This window comes from Oncorhynchus keta, chromosome 15 (genome assembly GCF_023373465.1).
Source record: "Oncorhynchus keta strain PuntledgeMale-10-30-2019 chromosome 15, Oket_V2, whole genome shotgun sequence".
NCBI lineage: Eukaryota > Metazoa > Chordata > Actinopteri > Salmoniformes > Salmonidae > Oncorhynchus > Oncorhynchus keta.
This window is the reverse complement of record NC_068435.1, coordinates 30,483,729-30,502,812: the sequence shown is the minus strand read 5'-3', so window position 1 is coordinate 30,502,812 and position 19,084 is coordinate 30,483,729. Positions and strand designations below refer to the sequence as shown.

The 19,084-nt window shown below is 40.6% G+C and overlaps 1 protein-coding gene across 3 annotated transcripts; it reads left to right on the top strand.

The window, feature by feature from the left end:
* Positions 1 to 1,708: 1,708 nt before the first annotated feature.
* On the top strand, positions 1,709 to 17,031 carry LOC118394758 (desmocollin-2-like). 3 transcript variants are annotated; one of them, XM_035788285.2, is made up of 17 exons: positions 1,709 to 1,832; positions 2,136 to 2,230; positions 7,155 to 7,245; positions 7,441 to 7,640; positions 7,768 to 7,872; positions 8,579 to 8,734; positions 8,887 to 9,031; positions 9,231 to 9,385; positions 9,512 to 9,646; positions 9,792 to 9,977; positions 10,199 to 10,446; positions 10,727 to 10,869; positions 12,297 to 12,521; positions 12,847 to 13,068; positions 13,297 to 13,412; positions 13,516 to 13,863; positions 14,192 to 17,031. In XM_035788285.2, exons 2-17 carry the CDS (start codon positions 2,225 to 2,227, stop codon positions 14,405 to 14,407), a joined length of 2,697 nt encoding a protein of 898 aa, XP_035644178.1. In that variant the 5' UTR covers positions 1,709 to 1,832; positions 2,136 to 2,224; the 3' UTR covers positions 14,408 to 17,031. The 3 variants fall into 3 exon arrangements, with proteins under 3 accessions (XP_035644178.1, XP_052319798.1, XP_035644177.1); XM_052463838.1 differs by lacking the exons at positions 1,709 to 1,832; positions 2,136 to 2,230 and adding exons at positions 2,242 to 2,515; positions 3,972 to 4,189; XM_035788284.1 differs by lacking the exons at positions 1,709 to 1,832; positions 2,136 to 2,230 and adding an exon at positions 2,242 to 2,515.
* The last annotated feature ends 2,053 nt before the right edge of the window (positions 17,032 to 19,084 follow it).

Here is a 19,084-nt window from a genome sequence, read left to right as displayed (position 1 = left end):
TGCAAAGCACTGTAAATCCATTGCATGGTGGGACAGTTGATAGGTGGGAACAAGCGCTAAGGGGCATTCCATTTCAGACTGACCCTTTGCCAATACTTTTCCCCCTGTCGGTAACATTTCTTCACAGTGCTTTCTCATGTTACAATGTAACACAATTTACTTAGCATGTTTTGAGCAGCTTATGATCACATGTGAATAGAGCATCAATCACACTTGTATATTTGATTTTTTACAGACCAGGGGGGTGGACTACAGTAGGGTAACTTGGGGTAAAGCAAACCCCCGGTGAAAGGCGCCTCTGCCTGTAATTCTCACAAAAAAAAACACTTTTTGTCATCCATTTTATTTCCCAACACCTTCCCTGGCTGCCACTACTCTTCCTTAACTAAAAATGTAATCTGTATCATCTCATCTATGTTAAACCAACAAAATTATTTGGAAATCAAATCATTAAAAAAATAGTAATCTAGAAAAAGTTACATATGAAGTTAGATCTATAAACGTTTTATATATACCAGTAGCGCAGACTAAAGATAAGTAATTCACCTGTTAAGAAAGAAACATTTTAATCAGTTTTTAATAAAGTTGTAATATTTTAAGTGATGTTTGGGCCCCCTCCCCCCTCCAGCGGGGAAAGATGCCCTCAGGGCAATCCAGTGCAAGTCAATGGTACCTCCTGTATATTGCCATTTTCCAAATCATGTCCAATCATTTCCAAATAATGTATAAGCAACTTAATTTAGTTTCACAATCAATTTGCAGATACAATTTGATTTGGACATGAAGCTTGAAAATTAAAAACTTCATCATAGTGACAATATTTTAGTGAGAGGTGCAATAACATTTTATTTCGATATTTGATTTAATAAATAAAAATAAGATACGTAGAATTTAGATTTTAAGAGTCAATTACTTAACATTTTTTAAATAAAATGTATAAAATGGATTTTAACACGCTAATCTTCATGAGGCATCTTGCCCCATGCCCCATGGGGACTAGGGCTGTGACATGGATTTGTGGTATGACGGTAATTGGCCAGCCAAATGACCGTGGTCACTGTAACAACCATTCGAATAGCAAACTTTTTATAAATATGTATTTATACATTTTGTCAAGACGTAGTCTCATACCCCTGCACATCGATTCCGTACTTGTACTTCCTGTACATAGCGGTCATTTTCTACTCCCTATATGTAGCCATGTTATTCTTATTCTTTATTTTCATTTGTTATTCACTGTGTCACTATTTCAATTTATTTATCCTATCCTTAAATCCTCATTGTTGGAAAAGGACCCGTAGGTAAGTACTTCAGTGTTGGTCTACACCTGTTGTCTACGAAGCATGTGACAAATAAATTGGGATTTTATTTAATTTGAACCCAACTCAACTTCAATCTACCGAAAAAAGTATAATCTGCTATGGTCAAATATACAATATATAATAAATTAGTGCCAGTATATTTTCCCATTGGTCACAATTGTTACCGCTAAAATATGTTCATATACCACGTGCATCATGGTTTCAATGTATTGAAAATGAAGGTACATATGTAAACTACAATGAAAATCTTTAACAAATGTAACAATGTATTTGTTTTTAAAACTTTTACAGACTATTGGTTTCAAATTCGTATGTGCACGCTGACTGCAATCTGTTTTAGTAAGGGGAGTGGGATAGTCTTGAACAGCATTGTTGGTTAAGGGCTTGAAAGCATTTCACCGTACGGTCTACACTTGTTGTATTCGGCGCATGTGACAAATACTATTTTATTTGACCCGGTGTCCAAGTAGGCTACATGTAGCTATGTGTGTAGAAAACATTTCACCACAGGTAAGACATTTAACTTGTTTAGTATAGTCAGTTTATAACTCCACTCACTACTTGTAGCTGTTTGTTTGTGTTGTTGGTCTTGGCTAGCTTAATGTTCCGGTCGGCAGCAAGCACCGTCATGAAAAAGGGCATGCGGGTTTTTCTAAGTAGTGAGAACGCTAGGGTGCAGGCAATGTTGCCCTTTAGACATGTTGCCCTTTTCTTAGATGTAGTTGTGTAATTGACTAAAACAAACGGACAAGAAAATTGCGTTTGAAAAGGGTGAAGTTTTTGCTGTGAGCCAACAGGTTGTTTTCCCCACAGGAAGGCTGGGCATGACTTCGATCTAATTCCTACTGACGAATGCTAGAGGGGGAGTAATCTCATCCCTAGACTACGAATGCGTCATCGACATGCAGGTTAGTGAGTAATCGCGGGTGTGGTAGCATGCACTCATTTCTACAGTCATTAGAACAAACGAAATCGTCATTCCGCTACCGGCAATGCCAGTCGCCATAAGGATAAAATGAGGGTACTGTAATTGATTGACGTAAAGAATATCCACCATCTCAATCCCGCCATTTGACTGAACAACTTTTAGTTATTGTTATTGCGTGTGTAATCGTGTCTAGTCGGATACAGTGTTTAGAATTGCGACAACAAAAATGGCACCGAATTTACCTGTACATGTATGCATCTTTTTGGTAAGTAAGTCAATTCTATTAAATTGGTGTTTCTGTATTTTTCACATTTGATTCTGCTCAAGTTTCTATTAATGTAATTGAATTTGCAAACTTTGTAGACAAACTTTGACTTTACAGTGTTGCATAGCCTGGGAATGTATTTTTTTTGTGGGGGGCTTCATAGGTCAGTTAATACACTACGAAAGGCCCAGTGCAGTACGTTTGTGATTTTAAATTATTATTATTATTTTTTAATGTATACATTTTCCCATGTTACAGATGGCATTGGTCCACTGATACAGGACTAGTAAAGGCCCAGTGCTCTACTTTTGTGAGGAAAAAATAAATAAATATATATATACAGTACCAGTCAAAAGTTTGGACACACCTACTCATTCAAGGTTTATTTTTTACTATTTCCTACATTGTAGAATACTAGTGAAGACATCAAAACTATGAAATAATGGATATGGAAACATGTAGTAACCAAAAAAAGTGTTAAACAAATCTAAATATATTAGATTTGAGATTCTTGAAAGTGGCCACCCTTTGGCTTGATGACAGCTTTACACACTTTTGGCATTCTCTCAACCAGCTTCATGAGGTAGTCACCTGGAATGTGTTTCAATTAACAGGTGTGCCTTGTTAATTTGTGGCATTTCTTTCCTTAATGCTTTTAATGCATTTTAGCCAATCAAATGTGTTGTGACAAAGTAGGGGTTTTATACAGAAGAAAGCCCTATTTGGTAAAAGAACAAGTCCATATTATGGAAAGAACAGCTAAATTAATCAAAGAGAAATTACAGTCCATCATTACTTTTAAGACATGAAGGTCAGTCAATACGGAACATTTCAATAACTTTGAAAGTTTCTTCAAGTGCAGTCACAAAAACCATCAAGCACTATGATGAAACTGGCTCTCATGAGGACCGCCACCGGAAAGGAAGACCCCAAGTTACCTCTGCTGCAGAGGATACGTTCATTAGAGTTACCAGTCTCAGAAATTGCAGCCCAAATAAATGCTTCACAGAGTTCAAGTTACAGACACATCTTAACATTAACTGTTCAGAGGAGACTGTGTTAATCAGGCCTTCATGGTTGAATTGCTGCAAAGAAACCTCTACTGAAGGACACCAATGAGAAGAAGAGACTTGCTTGGGCCAAGAAACATGAGCAATGGACATTAGACCGTTGGAAATCTGTCCTTTTTTCTGATGAGTCCAAATTTGAGATTTTTGGTCCCAACCACTGTCTTTGTGAGACGTAGAGTAGGTGAACGGATGATCTTTGCATGTGTGGTTCCCACCGTGAAGCATTGAGGAGGAGGTTTGATGGTGTGGGGTGCTTTGCTGGTGACACTGTCAGTGATTTATTTAGAATTCAAATCACACTTAACCAGCATGGCTACAGCATTCTGCAGCGATACGCCATCTCATCTGGTTTTAGCTTAGTGGGACTATCTTTTGTTTTTCAACAGGACAATGACCCAACACACCTTTAAGCTGCGTACGGGCTATTTGACCAAGAAGGAGAGTGATGGAGTGCTGCATCAGTTGACCTGGCCTCCACAATCACACAACCTCATCCAAATTGAGATGGTTTGGGATGAGTTGGACAGCAGAGTGAAGGAAAATCAGCCAACAGGTGCTCAGCATATGTGGGAACTCCTTCAAGACTGTTGGAAAAGCATTCCAGGTGAAGCTGGTTGAGAGAATGCCATGCGTGTGCAAAGCTGTCGTCAAGGCAAAGGGTGGCCACTTTGAAGAATATCAAATTTAAAATATATTTTGAGTTGTTCAAAACTTTTTTGGGTTACTACATGATTCCATATGTGTTATTTCATAGTTTTGATGTCTTCACTATTATTCCACAATGTAGAAAATAGTAAAAATAAAGAAAAACCCTTGAATGAATCAGTGTGTCCAAACTTTTGACTGGTACTGTATATATACACTCGTTGAACATCTCATTCCAAAATAATGGGCATTAATATGGAATTGATCCACATGCGTTTGTATATATAGTGTATATAGGCCTATTTCCGCTTATGTTTTTTTTTTATTAAGATTTTTCAGGGGGTGTGCAGAACTCTCAGCACCCCTACTTCTAACATTCAGCTAAAAAGATCACTGGCAAGGTGCAGCTTGTTGATACATCGACAGTTCCTTCAGGAGGTATTCATACCCCATGACTTATTCCACATTTTGTTGTGTTACAGCCTGCATTCAAAATGGATTACATATATTTATTTTTCTCACCCATTTACACACAATACCCCATAATGTCAATGTGAAAGCATGCTGTTAGAAATGTAGTATTCACATTCCTGAGTCAATACATATTAGAATCGCCTTTGGTAGTGATTACAGCTGTGAGTCTTTCTGGGTAAGTCTCTAAGAGCTTTGCACACCTGGATTGTACGATTTCTGCCCATTATTCTTAAAAAAATATATTCAAGCACTGTCATGTTGCTCATTGCTAGTGTCGTCGAAACTCTAATCAATAAGGAGACACTTGACATTTCTTCAATACAATCAACCTTTATTTGATAAGATTTGCAATAATGTAGCTGGTCAACCCTACACTCTGAGGTGTAAGGCCGAGAGCTCAAATGAAACAAGGAGTACAGAAACCTTATATAGGCCCACCGTCTTACGCAAGAGTGTACAAAACGCATGATCTTGTTATGTGTACGTGTGTGGAGAACAGGACGAAACTGAAGTTGAAGTTACAGACTAACTGTGAATTTGGTCATCTCGTTCTGGAGCAACTGCTGGTTATTCTAATCTTCTAGTGAGGACAATGGGTGTCAAAGCAACAGGAAGTAGCCAGCAAGAGCCTTTTACTGTCTGCCCGGATGATGTATGGTTTAACTTACACACACATTCACAAGCATGAACCTGTCGACCAGCAACAGGCTCTATGACTGGTGTGCAGGATACAACACTTTGCTCTGTTTTAATATACTGAAAAGGAACCAGATCATTCCCTTCTGACTAACAGGAAACCATAGGTTGCCCCAGTCAGCTCCTGACTGTGTGCCCAGAACATCATAGGGACCTAATTTCCTAGTTAGGTTTCTATGCTACACACTCACAAGACAAGTTAAAACAGGCCTATACTAATGAACGTACATATCTTCTATCTTATATGATCTCATTTCTTTAGCAATCTCAATCTTAATGCCTAAGCAACTAAGCTTCTGGAAAGATCTTCTAGTACACAAGGATCAGCAAGGTTTAACAAAAATGTCCCTTACACTAGACAGACATTCTCAAGTCTTGCCATAGATCTTCAAGCCGATTTCACTCAAATCTGTAGCTATGCCACTTAGGAACATTCACTGTCGTCTTGATAAGCAATTCCAGTGTATATTTGGCCGTGATGTTAGGTTATTGTCCTGCTGAAGGTGAATTTGTCTTCTAGTGTCTGTTGGAAAGCAGACTGAACCAGGTTATCCTCTAAGATTTTGCCTGTGCTTAGCTCTATTCAGTTAATTTGTATCAAAAAAAATCCCTAGTCCTTGCCAATGACAAGCATACTCATAACATGATAAAGCCACCACCATGTGTGCAAAAATATTAAGTGGTACTCAGTGATGTTGTGTTGGATTTGCTCCAAACATAATGCTTTGTATTCAAGGCAAAGTTCATTTCTTTGCCACATTTCTTTGCAGTTTTACTTTATTGCCTTATTGCAAACAGGATGCATCTTTTGGAATATTATTTTTCTGTACAGGCTTCCTTCTTTTGACTGTGTCGTTTAGGTTAGTATTGTTGAGCAACTACAGTACGATGTTGTTGGTCGGTCCTCAGTTTTCTCCTATTACATCCATTAAACTCTTAACTGTTTTAAAGACACAATTGGCCTCATGGTGAAATCCCTGAGCGGTTTCCTTCCTCTCCGTAAACTAAGTTCGGCAGGACGCTGGTATCTTTGTAGTGACTGGGTGTATTGATACACCATCCAAAGTGTAATTAATAACTTTACCATGCTCTACGGGATATTTAATATCTGCTTTTTTTATACCCATCTACCAATAGGTGCCCTTCTTTGCAAGGCATTGGAAAACCACCCAGGTCTCTGTGGTTGAATCTGTGTTTGAAATTCACTGCTCGACTGAGAGACCTTACAATTATCTGTATGTGTGGGGTACAGAGATGAGGTAGTCATTCGAAAATAATGTTAAACACTATTATTGCACACAGAGTGAGTCCATGCAACTTATTATGTGACTTGATGAGCACATTTTTACTCCTGAACTAATTTAGGCTTGCCATAACAATGAAGTTGAATAGTTATTGACTCAAGATATCTTAGCTTTTAATTAAATTAATTCATTTGTAAACATTTTGAAAAACATATTTCCACTTTGACATTATGGAGTATTGTGTGTAGGCCAGTGACACATCTCAATTGAATCTATATTAAATCCATGCTGTAACACAACCAAATGTTGAACAAGTTAAAGGGTGTCAACACCTTTTGAAGGCACTGTACCTGTGCAGCCTATGCACTCCTTGAAAACGTCCATGTACACATTTAAATGTATATTCTTTTGGTTCATCTAGTACAAAGAACTGACAAGACAGAATATCCATGATATGATATGCCACCTGTTAGAATGTATGAACAATATATCTCTCTCATGCAATTCCAGACCCTCTCATGTGTGGACTCGTGCTTCATCCCTGCCTCCATACAAGCAACAGTACCTCAGACAGTACAAGTTGGACATGTTATTGCAAAAGGTTCTGCCATTCAGAAATGTTTCCGTCCTGTCTAACTTTGAATGTACTTAATACTGAATGAAACAATCAATATAGTCATGAACTGTTTATAACCAGTTGACATTGTTAATCATAATCAAGTTATTGTGTTGTGGATGATCCATGTTTGTTTTTTAGTCCTTGTATAGTTGACAATGTTTCTCTCTCGTCGTTCAGTTGATGTGGACCAATGTGACACCATCACATTGCACTTTACAACTAGTGACCCCGACTTCACAGTACGACCTGATGGCACTATAGTAACAGTCGCCATCACCATGGTACCAGCCAATGGCAGAACATTCTCAGTGCAGTTTCAGGACCCCAATGGTCAGAAGAGAGAAATTAATGTTTACCTTGTCCAGAACTCTAGAAAGGTAAGGTGGATTCTGCATGGGCTTATAGTACAAAGTCTCAGTTTTCAAAGAAGTATTGTTTTTGTGAAATTATCTATATCACATTGTTGACTTGTGACTTTGGGTGGTCTTTTTCCTGCTTATTCAGGTATTGAAAGATGGCCTACTAAAGCGCTCCAAAAGACGTTGGAGTCCTCTGCCCTTCAACATCATAGAAAACGACGTTCCACCATTTCCAAAGGACGTTGATCTGGTAATGTCCTTAAAATAAGTCACAACTTGCATCACAGTTCAGCACATTTTGTGTTTGAATATTGATATTAAACCTAAGCCATGTACATATTTTGTGTCATGTAACAATTTATCCTCTACATGTCCTTGCCTTTCTCCCACCCCCATGTTCCACTCTATTTCTCATTCGTTCTCACTTGGAGCTAATGCACATTCTGCACCTGTATGGTCCACGCCCTCACCTGGGGGTTCACACACCGAGACACAAACAGAGGGATCAGTTGGAACATTTACTTAGTTGTTTTTTCTCCTTTTTAACCCTTCCCCTTCCTTTCTAACTACTGGGCTGGGTGTGCACTGTAATTGGATCTGTGGTAACCTGCCTAGGGGAATACATATAGGGCTCTACCTGAGCAGAGCACATGCCCCTTTGTCCTTCTAGTCACTAAAGTGCCCTTTTGGGTGGTGGTATAATTTTGTATTCATTTTTTTGTCATTGTTGTTCGTAACCCACTGCCCGCAAGTCATTATCAAGTTCACAATTTGTGATAATGAGTGAGAGTGTTGCTGCACAAATAAATAGGCTTATGCTCAAATATGTTAAAATTGTCATTTTGAGCACCTACCCCATGAAAGGTCTGTGCACGGCCTTGAACCAGGGTGATGTTATTATCCCACTGCTTGTTGAAGCTTGACCGCAAATAATACTTGATTGTTTCCTGGCCCAGATTGCATCTGATTCGTCGGCCACTCGCAGTGTGTACTACACCATCAGTGGGCCTGGAGTGACAGAGGAGCCTGTGGGTGTGTTCAGTGTGGTGATGGAGACTGGGATGTTGAGGGTCAACAAAGTTGTCGACCGCGAGAGAACTCCTCAGTTTGTAGTGAGTAGTAAACAACAATTATTGATTGCTTGCTTGAATAATTGATTGATTCTTTATCTGTGATGTTAACATGACAATTGTACTCTTGATACCGTAGCACAGACAACACAAACAGTGTAAGCCATTTCTAAACTGAGTCCATCTTCCTCCAGTTTCAAGCCAGAGTGTTTGACAGATACACCAACCAGGAGACAGATCTACCATTACCCATCACAGTGAATGTAGACGATGTGAACGACAATGCACCAACTTTCACTGGCCTACTGCAGTTTACTGTGCTGGAGCAAAGCAAAGCAGGTGAGAAACACACAGCTGAAATAAGAAATACCAGAGTGCCCGTAGCCTCTGCAATATAGTATGTTGAAAAAGTGACATACGTTTCACAAGTTAGTCAATTGTCTGAGCAATTTGTGCACACATCCAGACATTGACCTTTGTAACGGGAACTTGTGGATGTGAACTAATAGCCGGTGTGTTGTGATACGTTCTATTGCAGGGACGATTGTGGGAATGGTGAATGCCACAGACATAGACGAGCGTGGTACAGACCACACTAAGATCAGGTACTCCCTCCTCTCTGGGACTAACCTGTTCTACATTAACCCAGAGACGGGAGTCATCAGCACCAAAACAGACACCCTCGACAGAGAGGTCAGTCCCATCGCTGTACCTTTAAAAAAATATCTCACTTACAGTTTTCCAGGGTTCCACGTTGTTGATCACGGCTATCATTGCTTAAATTATTGATCTAAATGTATGTTTGTATTTGTTTTTCAGGTGAATGATAATTATTTGGTGACAGTTGAAATCAGAGACATGAATGGAGCTCTGAATGGTCTATTCAACACAGCCACAGCCACCATTGTGTTGGGTGATATCAACGACAACCCTCCCACATTCACAAAGACATCTGTACGTTTTCTTTGACAACTTTTTACAGTAGTGGAGTTTGTGTATTGCAGTTTATTCCGCAATGTAACAAAAAAGGCATGGATGTCCCAGTTTGTTTTATGAATACTCTGTTTGCTTTGGCCAAATAACTAAAATCCTTTTGCAGTACGATGTAAAAGTTAAAGAGAACCAAGGAGAGGGACTCATCCTCAGAATCCCCATTGAAGATAAGGACTTGGTGAAGACACCAAACTGGAACACTGAGTTTGTCATCCAAAAGGGGAACGAAAACGGGAACTTCAGGATCGAAAGAGACCCCAAAACGAATGAAGGACTAATTTACCTAATAAAGGTGAGCTGGTACTCACAATGAACCTCTCATTTTTTTATCTGATCATGACTTTCCATAGATGTCTTGCTAGTTATTTATAAAATGAGGCTAATCTATACATTTGGTGAACTATCCCATAACATAAAGACAGTCAAAATATTGAGCCAAAAGACTTCTTTGCGCATTGTCATTGACAGATGATAATACAGTTAAATAACACTATGTCCTTGCTGTGTCTCCAGCCTCTAGACTACGAGAAGACCAAGAACCTAAAGCTGGAGGTGTTGGCCCGTAACCAGGCTGAGCTGAGTGAGACCACGGCCCAGTGGATGTCCATCCCTGTAGACGTCTCTGTAGTGGATGAGGACGAGGGACCAGAGTTCACCGCCCCCACCATACTCTTCACAGTCAAGGAGAACACTCCTAACGACACCCTGATTGGGACCTACATAGCCATAGACCCAGAGACCAAGAGCAGCGCCGGCATCAAGTAAGACCCTAGTTTACCTTATTGATCTCACCAATAATTGACCGAGCCAGGTCCCAGATCTGTTTGTGCAGTCTTGCCATAATTACAGGAGATGGCAAGACTGCACAAACAGATCTGGAACCAGGGTAATATTGGCAATAATATGATGTTATAATAAGTAAGGTCAGATTGTGTTTCAAAAGAAGATAGAGGAATGACATGTTTTTTCTCACTCCAGCAGAATTGTACCGTTATACAACAGAATGCTGTAAAAGTTCCTTCTCTCTCTGTTCCCTCTCAGGTATTACAAGGTCTCAGACCCTGCTTCATGGATCAAGGTAGATGAAAGCACCGGGCAGCTGAAGATCGCCAATAATATCGACAGGGAGTCCCACTTTGTTATGAATGGCGTGTACAACGTCACTATGAAAGCTGTTGATGCCAGTAAGTAGATATTGTTTACAGTGTCTTAGTTAAATACACAATATATACAAAAGTATGTGGAAACCCCTTCAAAATGGTGGATTTGGCTATTTCAGTCACGGCTGTTGCTGACAGGTGTATAACATTGAGCACACAGCCATGCAATCTCCATAGACAAACATTGGCAGTGTAGTGGCCTTACTAAAGAGCTCATTGACTTTCAACGTGGTATTGTCATAGGATGGGTGGCATCCAACAAGTCAGTTAATCAAATTTCTGCCCTGCTAGAGCTTCAACTATAAGTGCTGTTATTTTGAAGTGGCAATATCTAGGAGCAACAATGGCTCGGCCGCGAAGTGGTAGGCCACACAAGCGGGACCACCGAGTGCTAAAGAGCCTAGCACTTAACAATCGTCTGTCCTCGGTTGCAACACTCACTACTGTGTTCCAAACTGCCTTTGGAAGCAACGTCAGTACAATAACTGTTGGTCGGGAGCTTCAGGAAATGGGTCTCCATGGCTGAGCAGCTGCACACAAGCCTAAGAACACCAGGCACAATGCCAAGAGTTGGCTGGAGTGGTGTAAAGCTCGCCGCCATTGGACTCTGGAGCAGTGGAAACCAGTTTTTCTGGATTGATGAATCACGCTGCCCCATCTGGCAGTCCGACTGATGAATCTGGGTTTGGCGGATGCCAGGAGAATGCTACCTGCCCCAATGCATATAGCCAACTATTAAAGTTTGGTGTAGGAGGAATAATGGTCTGGGGCTGTTTTCCATGGTTCAGGCTAGGCCCTTAGTTCCAGTGAAGGGAAATCTTAAGGCTACAGCATACAATGACATTCTAGATGATTTTGTGAAATAGTTTGGGGTGGCCCTTTGCTTTTTCAGCATGGCAATGCCCCCGTGCACACAGCGGTCCATACAGAAATGGTTTGACGAGATCGGCGTGGAAGAACTTGACTGGTCTGCACAGAGCCCTGACCTAAACCCCATCGAACACCTTTGGGATGAATTGGAACAATACGTCTGTGTTGTTTAAGTGACAAGATGAGGAGTATAGTAGTCACTCTAACACCTGGTGTGACTTGGTATTTTATTAGGATCCCCAATAGCTATTGCGAAAGCGGCAGCTACTCTTCCTGGGGTCCACACAATACATGACATAATACAGCACATTAACAGAACAAGAAAAGCTCAAGGACAGAACCACATCTAACCTAGCTACTGGCCCTTATCTCTGTTTTGCATTTATAACACGGAGGGACTACTAGGGAGATACCAGTTCTGTATAGCATCTGTATTTCACTGAACTTTAAAGTTTATTGCTGAGTGTGATTATTGAATACATTGGAAATCTTACTCAGTCAAGCTCTCACAATAAAACCACAAAACAAAACAGCAAAAATTGTTCATTGACATGTTATTGTGTTTCTTACTCTATTTTTAGGTCTCAAGACAGGTACAGGCACAGTGATTATTCAAGTGGAGGATGTGAACGACCACGTCCCAGTCATCCCCTCTAAAGACCTGGTGGTGTGTGAGAAGGATGGGGGAGAGATGGGCTCTGTGCTGGTGGTAGCAGAGGACAAAGACCGAGCTCCATTCGCCGGCCCCTTCAGCTTCGAACTGGGAGAGGAGCATGATGGGAGATGGGCTGTGAAGCGACTTAACGGTATGAAAATGATTCCTACCTCCGGACTCCGTTCCATCTCTATATAAATTGATATCTTGCATATGTGATTTAAAAAGTGAAGCAATTATTTAAATCTAAACAGAAAATGTGCATTTTATAGTGAGTAGTCAGTCTCATACATTCTTCAATACAACGTTAGAGCCAAAATACTCTAGAATGCAACCTCACCAGAGCCACCTTACACAGCACCTAACTGACAATGAGTATTGTTTAGAGCCAGGAGTTTTTGTCCTTACAATGTAATCTCACCAGGAAAACTAGTGCCCAAACTCCTGTTCTTTACAACAGTGTATTTCCTCCTCAGACACTGCAGGGATGTTGGAGCACACCAAGGAGCTCCCTAATGGTCTGTATACTGTCCCCCTGATGGTCAAGGACCTACAGGGATTTGGAAAGACCCAGACGGTAACGGTCCGGATCTGCAGCTGCAGGAACGGAGCGTGTTTGGCCTACCAGAACTCCACGTCGCTGGGGGTGTGGGCCATCCTGGCCATGCTGCTGGCGCTGTGCCTGCTACTTCTTCTCTGTGAGTCTCTAATATTTTATTATGTTCATTCATCTTATTTATGTAGGCCTGACAGGTTGGTGTCAGAGGCGTTAGACATTAGGTGAAGTCTTAAGCAGCTGATGACAGCTAGTATAACTTTGTTCCTTAGCAAATGGCTTGTGCTTCTTGTTCGTCAGACGAACCTGTGACCACTTTCGGACCATACATTTTAATTGAGATACTTTTCTTTTTCGTTCTTTATTGCAGGTATCTTCTTTGCATTCATCTGTGTTACAAAGAATGAGAAAATGGAGCTGGAAGATATGGGAGACAGTGGTGGTATCCTCCTGAAGTCTAACATTGAGGCCCCAGGGGATGCAGTGGTAAGTCTGTCATTATGACAGCATTACAAAACACATTTCTCATGTTCATGGAATCTTAGCTAATTTCACTGTTATATCCTAATTTGTTTATATGGCTCCTCAGGATTCAAATCTCATCATCGTTCCTGCATCTGGGATCGACTCATCAGTGAAGGGATCCATGATTGACGTGGGGTGGGTGGGAGCTAAGAACTCTGGTATGATTGGAGGAGGCCTGGGCGCTCAACAGAATCTGCTACAGGAGTCCGGCGGTGTCATAGTGAACGATATGGAGACCGGCTTCTCAGGCCAATACGAAAGCAGCCAATACGTTGGACAATTTGGCAGTGGACAATATGGTGGAGGTCAATATGGCGGTGGAAACATGACTTTTGACAACACACGTTTCATGAAATTCAACAACTCTGCAGCCTGGCACACCTGGCAAACAAACGGGCTGTTTTTACAACAGGTAAAGTGGTTGTAGAGAACTTGGGAAACAGCTCAAACAATGTCAATCGTTCTTCCTATTGGTAAAAGCCTAGACTATTCCCATCTAAAATGCTTTCTTACTTGCTAAATCCTGTGTTAGCTTTCATATATCTTGTCTGGTTGGTGAAATGTTGGTCTGTTCTCAGTGTAATACCTGTCAGTAATATCCTATGCAAAGATGTAATATCACCTACTGTAATATTTTCCCTACTATCGGACTAGTCCTTGGCTGCTCTCTATGGACTAATAACAAAATGCATTCTCCTTTCTTCACCTCATCTCTTACATTGTCTACCTGGTCTTTGCAGAAGTTGGCTTACCTAGGGGCGAGGGAGGAGGGGCGATATGCCGATGACATCATCCACGCGTACGGCTTCGAGGGGGTGGGGTCTCCAGCCGGCTCGGTGGGCTGCTGCAGTGACCAAGGCAACCAGGAAGACCTGGACTTCCTAAACACATTGGGGCCAAAGTTCAAGACGTTAGCTGAGGTCTGTAACAACAAGAAATTAACAAAGAGAATATAATGCAATATGTTTTGTTACTGTAAGTGTACTCTTTTTCTGCCAATACCATGAATTTTAGGAATCTGTTAAGAGGGTTGCTATCATTCAGAGTAAACACACTGAATTGCTCGAACTGTTTGTTAGTTCGACATTTTTCACTGGAAAGTACTATGTATTTACTTGTACAGCAAATTCCCCAGTGTTGAATCAACTCTGCGATTGTTAAATGTAACACCTTTTCAGAGTCTATACGGGTCCACACTTTTTTTTTTCAGTGATATTAACATTTTAATGAATACCTGTAGTGTTAAGGTAACTTGTATTTGGGGTATGGTGTAAAGCCATATTTGCATATTTCCCAGTGTGCCTTACCTTTTCGAGTGAATTGTAGAGTTGTTAGTGACAAAGACATGGTCATTGCATTCATTCATTTTCAGTCCTGTGGCTTTCAACAAAATAAAATTATTAACAGTGGCCCGAAACTCATAGTTTACAGGCCACATCAGGCGTGCATTCACATTATGCTGGCTTGCAAGGTGATGTCATTCGTATTGGAATCTAGCCAGAGTGTGGATATCCAAGAGTTTACATTTTTCATCACCCGTAGCCTGCATTCAGAATGACTGTCAGAGTTTGGAAAATTTGATAGATGAGACTACCTAAACCATCTAAACTGAAACAACCATTGCAATAAATCTAACTAACAGATTGAATTAGTTTAGAAAAAATTGTTATTTATCTTTGTGTAGCATAATATTCATTGATCAGTCAATGTACAGTACACGCAAACACACAGATATTGAAACAAACAATAATAAAAATAAAAACTGTAATAGAGCATGCTGGGAAATATGATAATGATGGCTGTGTTTTTAAGTGTTTTAATCACATTCAAATCTGGTTATTAACACCAACACTGGAGTTCTTTTGCACCACTGATGTTCATTTAAATCCTGAACTAGAAATGTACATTAAATAATGTACATTAAATAATGTACATTATGTGATTTTTAGCGCTAAAGATTTTTTGGGGGGAGGGGCATTGGTCATGTTATTTTATTTGTGTATATTATGGTAAAGCCCCATGAAGTTTAGTATCGTAGAATCAAATGTTTGTTCATGTGACTCTAAAAACAGGTGCCTTGAAGAATACATGAATATTTGACGAGATTATTTGATTTTTAAAATAACTTATGAATTTAGGTGGATGGGGTACAAACATTACACACTATTCTATATGAGTGTTGATTAGACTGCATTGGGGTTTCTATGTTTAATTGGTCACACTACGATCGTCCATTCAATTCCTATGATTGATTGGCTGCAGAGAGTCTTGTGTTTAGACTAGAACAGAAGGTTATAGGTGCTTCTGTTTAAAATAAATGGTTCTGGGTGCTTCTTTTTAGAATATAATGTTCTGCCTGCTTCTGTTTAGAATAGAAGGTTCTGGGTGATTATTTTTAGAATAGAAGGTTCTGAAGAGACAGGTGCCGATACGGCCCATGGGGTTGATGAGACAGTGTCTGACAGTGAGTCAGTTCACACACTCAGCATGAGGCTGAGTGTGTGAACAGGGAGGGGGTTTGAACCAGACAGACAGCCTGTGAGTATTCATAGCGACATGTTGTTCTATTGATTGATCCATAGAAAGGGAGATACCTAGTCAGTTGTACAACTGAATGAATTCAACTGAAATGTGTCAGAGAGGTGTGGGAGGCTTCCTTTATCAACATCCACAGGGAATAGTGGGTTAACTTTCTCAGGGGCAGAATGACCTATTTTTACCTTGTCAGCTCGGTTGCTGGCCCAACATTCTAACCACTAGTCTACCTGCCGCCCCCTATGACATTACTAGAGGTGCTATGTCATAAACCCTCAAAATTCGTTCCATAATGGGGCGAAAATGGCAGCTGTCTTGGTCAGGGAGAAATCCATAACTAGTCTAATTGGAATGAATGGCAGTAGAGGCATAGGTGATCTATTTCCTGATTTTACTTATGCAGAAAAATAAAAGTGAGGCATGTGATGTATCAGAAATTGTGTAATGTAATTATAGTCGACCTCAAATATTGTCATATAATTATAAATACAATGTATATGGGTTTTATACAAATGTGTTATGTGTAAATAGCCCCTAAATGTCTCAGATGTAGTTTTATTGGAAAGCAGTGAGTGCTAATATATGATACAATTTCAGTACTTGTTGCATTTACAACTTTTCTATGTCCTATTATCAACTGATTTGAACCAGTGTATGGCTGTGAATTGACCACATTGTTTGAATGGAATGTTGGCATACTGGTAGTTAATTTAGAATCATTCATCTAAAACTGTTTGGTTAGCTAGCTAACACACATACAGTGCAGATAAATTCTCCACATTCATTGTTTTACACTATCTTATCAGAGCACTGGCATACTCCCTGACCAACATGGCTGACCTTTGGCCAATTTTTAGAAGGTTCATTTCCATTCTAGTATTCTAATTCCTAATTCTATGGATTCATCAGCATTGTCATATGTTCATATTATTAATTTGGAATTCAATTACCAAACTGACCCATTTTGTAAATTAATCGTATTGCCTATTTTGTATGTGTCAAATTTTGCTAATATGTTTTTTTTAAGTAAATAATATAAAATACAGTTGTTGTGTTATTCACTTTGGTCATGCTGTTTTACTGTAAATACTTCATTTTAAGTAGAGAGAGCGAGTGAGGATGTGAGTGAGAGCGAGAGTGGATTAGCTTTGAAATATTGTTACTCAACCATTCACCAGGCTTATCTAGGCATAAGAGGGTGTGGTTCAGTACAGTACATATAGCCTTGCACAATAACTATAACATCACAAGGTACTGTAACTAAGGACACTTTATTCACCCTTGAACCATAGACTTAGACGACACGCTGTATCTGTCCTGTTGTGGCATCTGTGAGGGAATGGGCAGCGCCATTGAGGCCATCTACATTTTGAAGTAATGAATTTTCTTCTACTACTATGACTTGGTAAACAAACTGAATGGTTGCATACTTCCATCTGGAGTGTGTTTGAACAGGTTTGAACACCTGCAGTTATGGAATGTTTGCTCACTAGTATAATTCATTTGATGACCTGGATGTGATCCTTCCTTAATCTATAGGAAGTCCCACCCAGTTGGCTACTTTAAAATGGTGATCCTCAATGGCAATGTCCATGCAAAAACATTATTTCCAAGTAGTAATCTGTACAGTTCCTTCAGAAAGTATTCACACCCCTTGACTTTGTTGTGTTACAGCTTGATTTAGAATGGATTACATTTAGATTTTTTTGGTCACTAACCTACATACAATACCTCATAATTTCAAAGTGGAGTTATGTTTTCAAAATGTTTACTAATTCGTTAAAAATGAAAAGCTAAAATGTCTCGAGTCAATAATTATTCAACCTCTTTGTTATGGCAAGCCTAAATAAGTTCTGGTGTAAAAATGTGCTTAACATAATAAATGGAATGGACTCACTCTGTAATAATAGTGTTTAACTAGATTTTTGAATGACTAACTCATCTCTGTACCCCACACATACAATTAGAAGAGGGACCTTACACAGATTTAACCACAAAGACCAGGGAGATTTTCCAATGTCTCGCAAAGAAGGTCACCTTGCGTTACATGGGTAAAAATGAAGACAAAAACAGACAGTGGATATTCCTTTTGAGCATGGTAAAGTTATTAATTACACTTTGGATGGTTTATCAATACACCCATTTACTACAAAGACACAGGCTTCCGTCCTGACTCAGTTGCTGGAAAGTAAGGAAACTGTCACGACTTCCACCGAAGTTGGTCCCTCTCCTTGTTCGTTCGGCGGTCGAAGTCACCGACCTTCTAGCGATCGCTGATCCTATTTTCATTTTCCTTTGGTTTTGTCTTCCATCACACCTGGTTCCAATTGAATCAATTACATGTTGTGTATTCAACCTTCTGTTCCCTCTCATGTCCTTGTCGGTGATTATTTATTGTAAGTGCTTGTGCACGTCTGTCCTGGTGTGCGTCAGGTTATGTACCCATTTATTGATCTGTTTTCTGGTGGGTTTTTGTTATTAAACTGAGCCGTTGGAAACACCGTTTTTGCTCTCCTGCGTCTGACTTCTCTGCCGCCAAAACGCACCCCTTACAGAATCACAGACCCAACTATGGAGTCAGCAGGAGCAGGTACCCCGGGTATAGGGGTGGAGGAGCGTATCCGGGAGCACGCAGCAATGCTCCACCATCTTGGCACCGCCATGGACCGCGTTGTCCAGACTATGGACCACTTGGAGAGACGGGGAGTTCTTCCAGCGCCTCCACCAGCACCGGGGTCTCCTCTGAGCGCCCCTCTTCCTCCTGGTCCCAGTGGGATTCGTATCTCCCTGCCCCAGGAATACGACGGAAAGGCTGCGAACTGCCAGGGGTTCCTTGTTCAACTGGACCTATAACTGGCCACCGTCCACCCGGCTGCATCGGCCGTGAGAGGGTGTCCGCCCTCATCTTGTGCCTCACCGGGAAAGCACTGGAGTGGGCCAACGCCGTGTGGAGAGAGGGAGATGCAACATTGGACCAGTTTGAGGAGTACACCTGCCGTTTCCGGGCAGTCTTCAACCACCCACCCGTGGGTAGAGCGGCAGGTGAGCGCATCTTCCATCTGAGGCAGGAGACGAGGAGTGCCCAGGAGTTCGCCCTG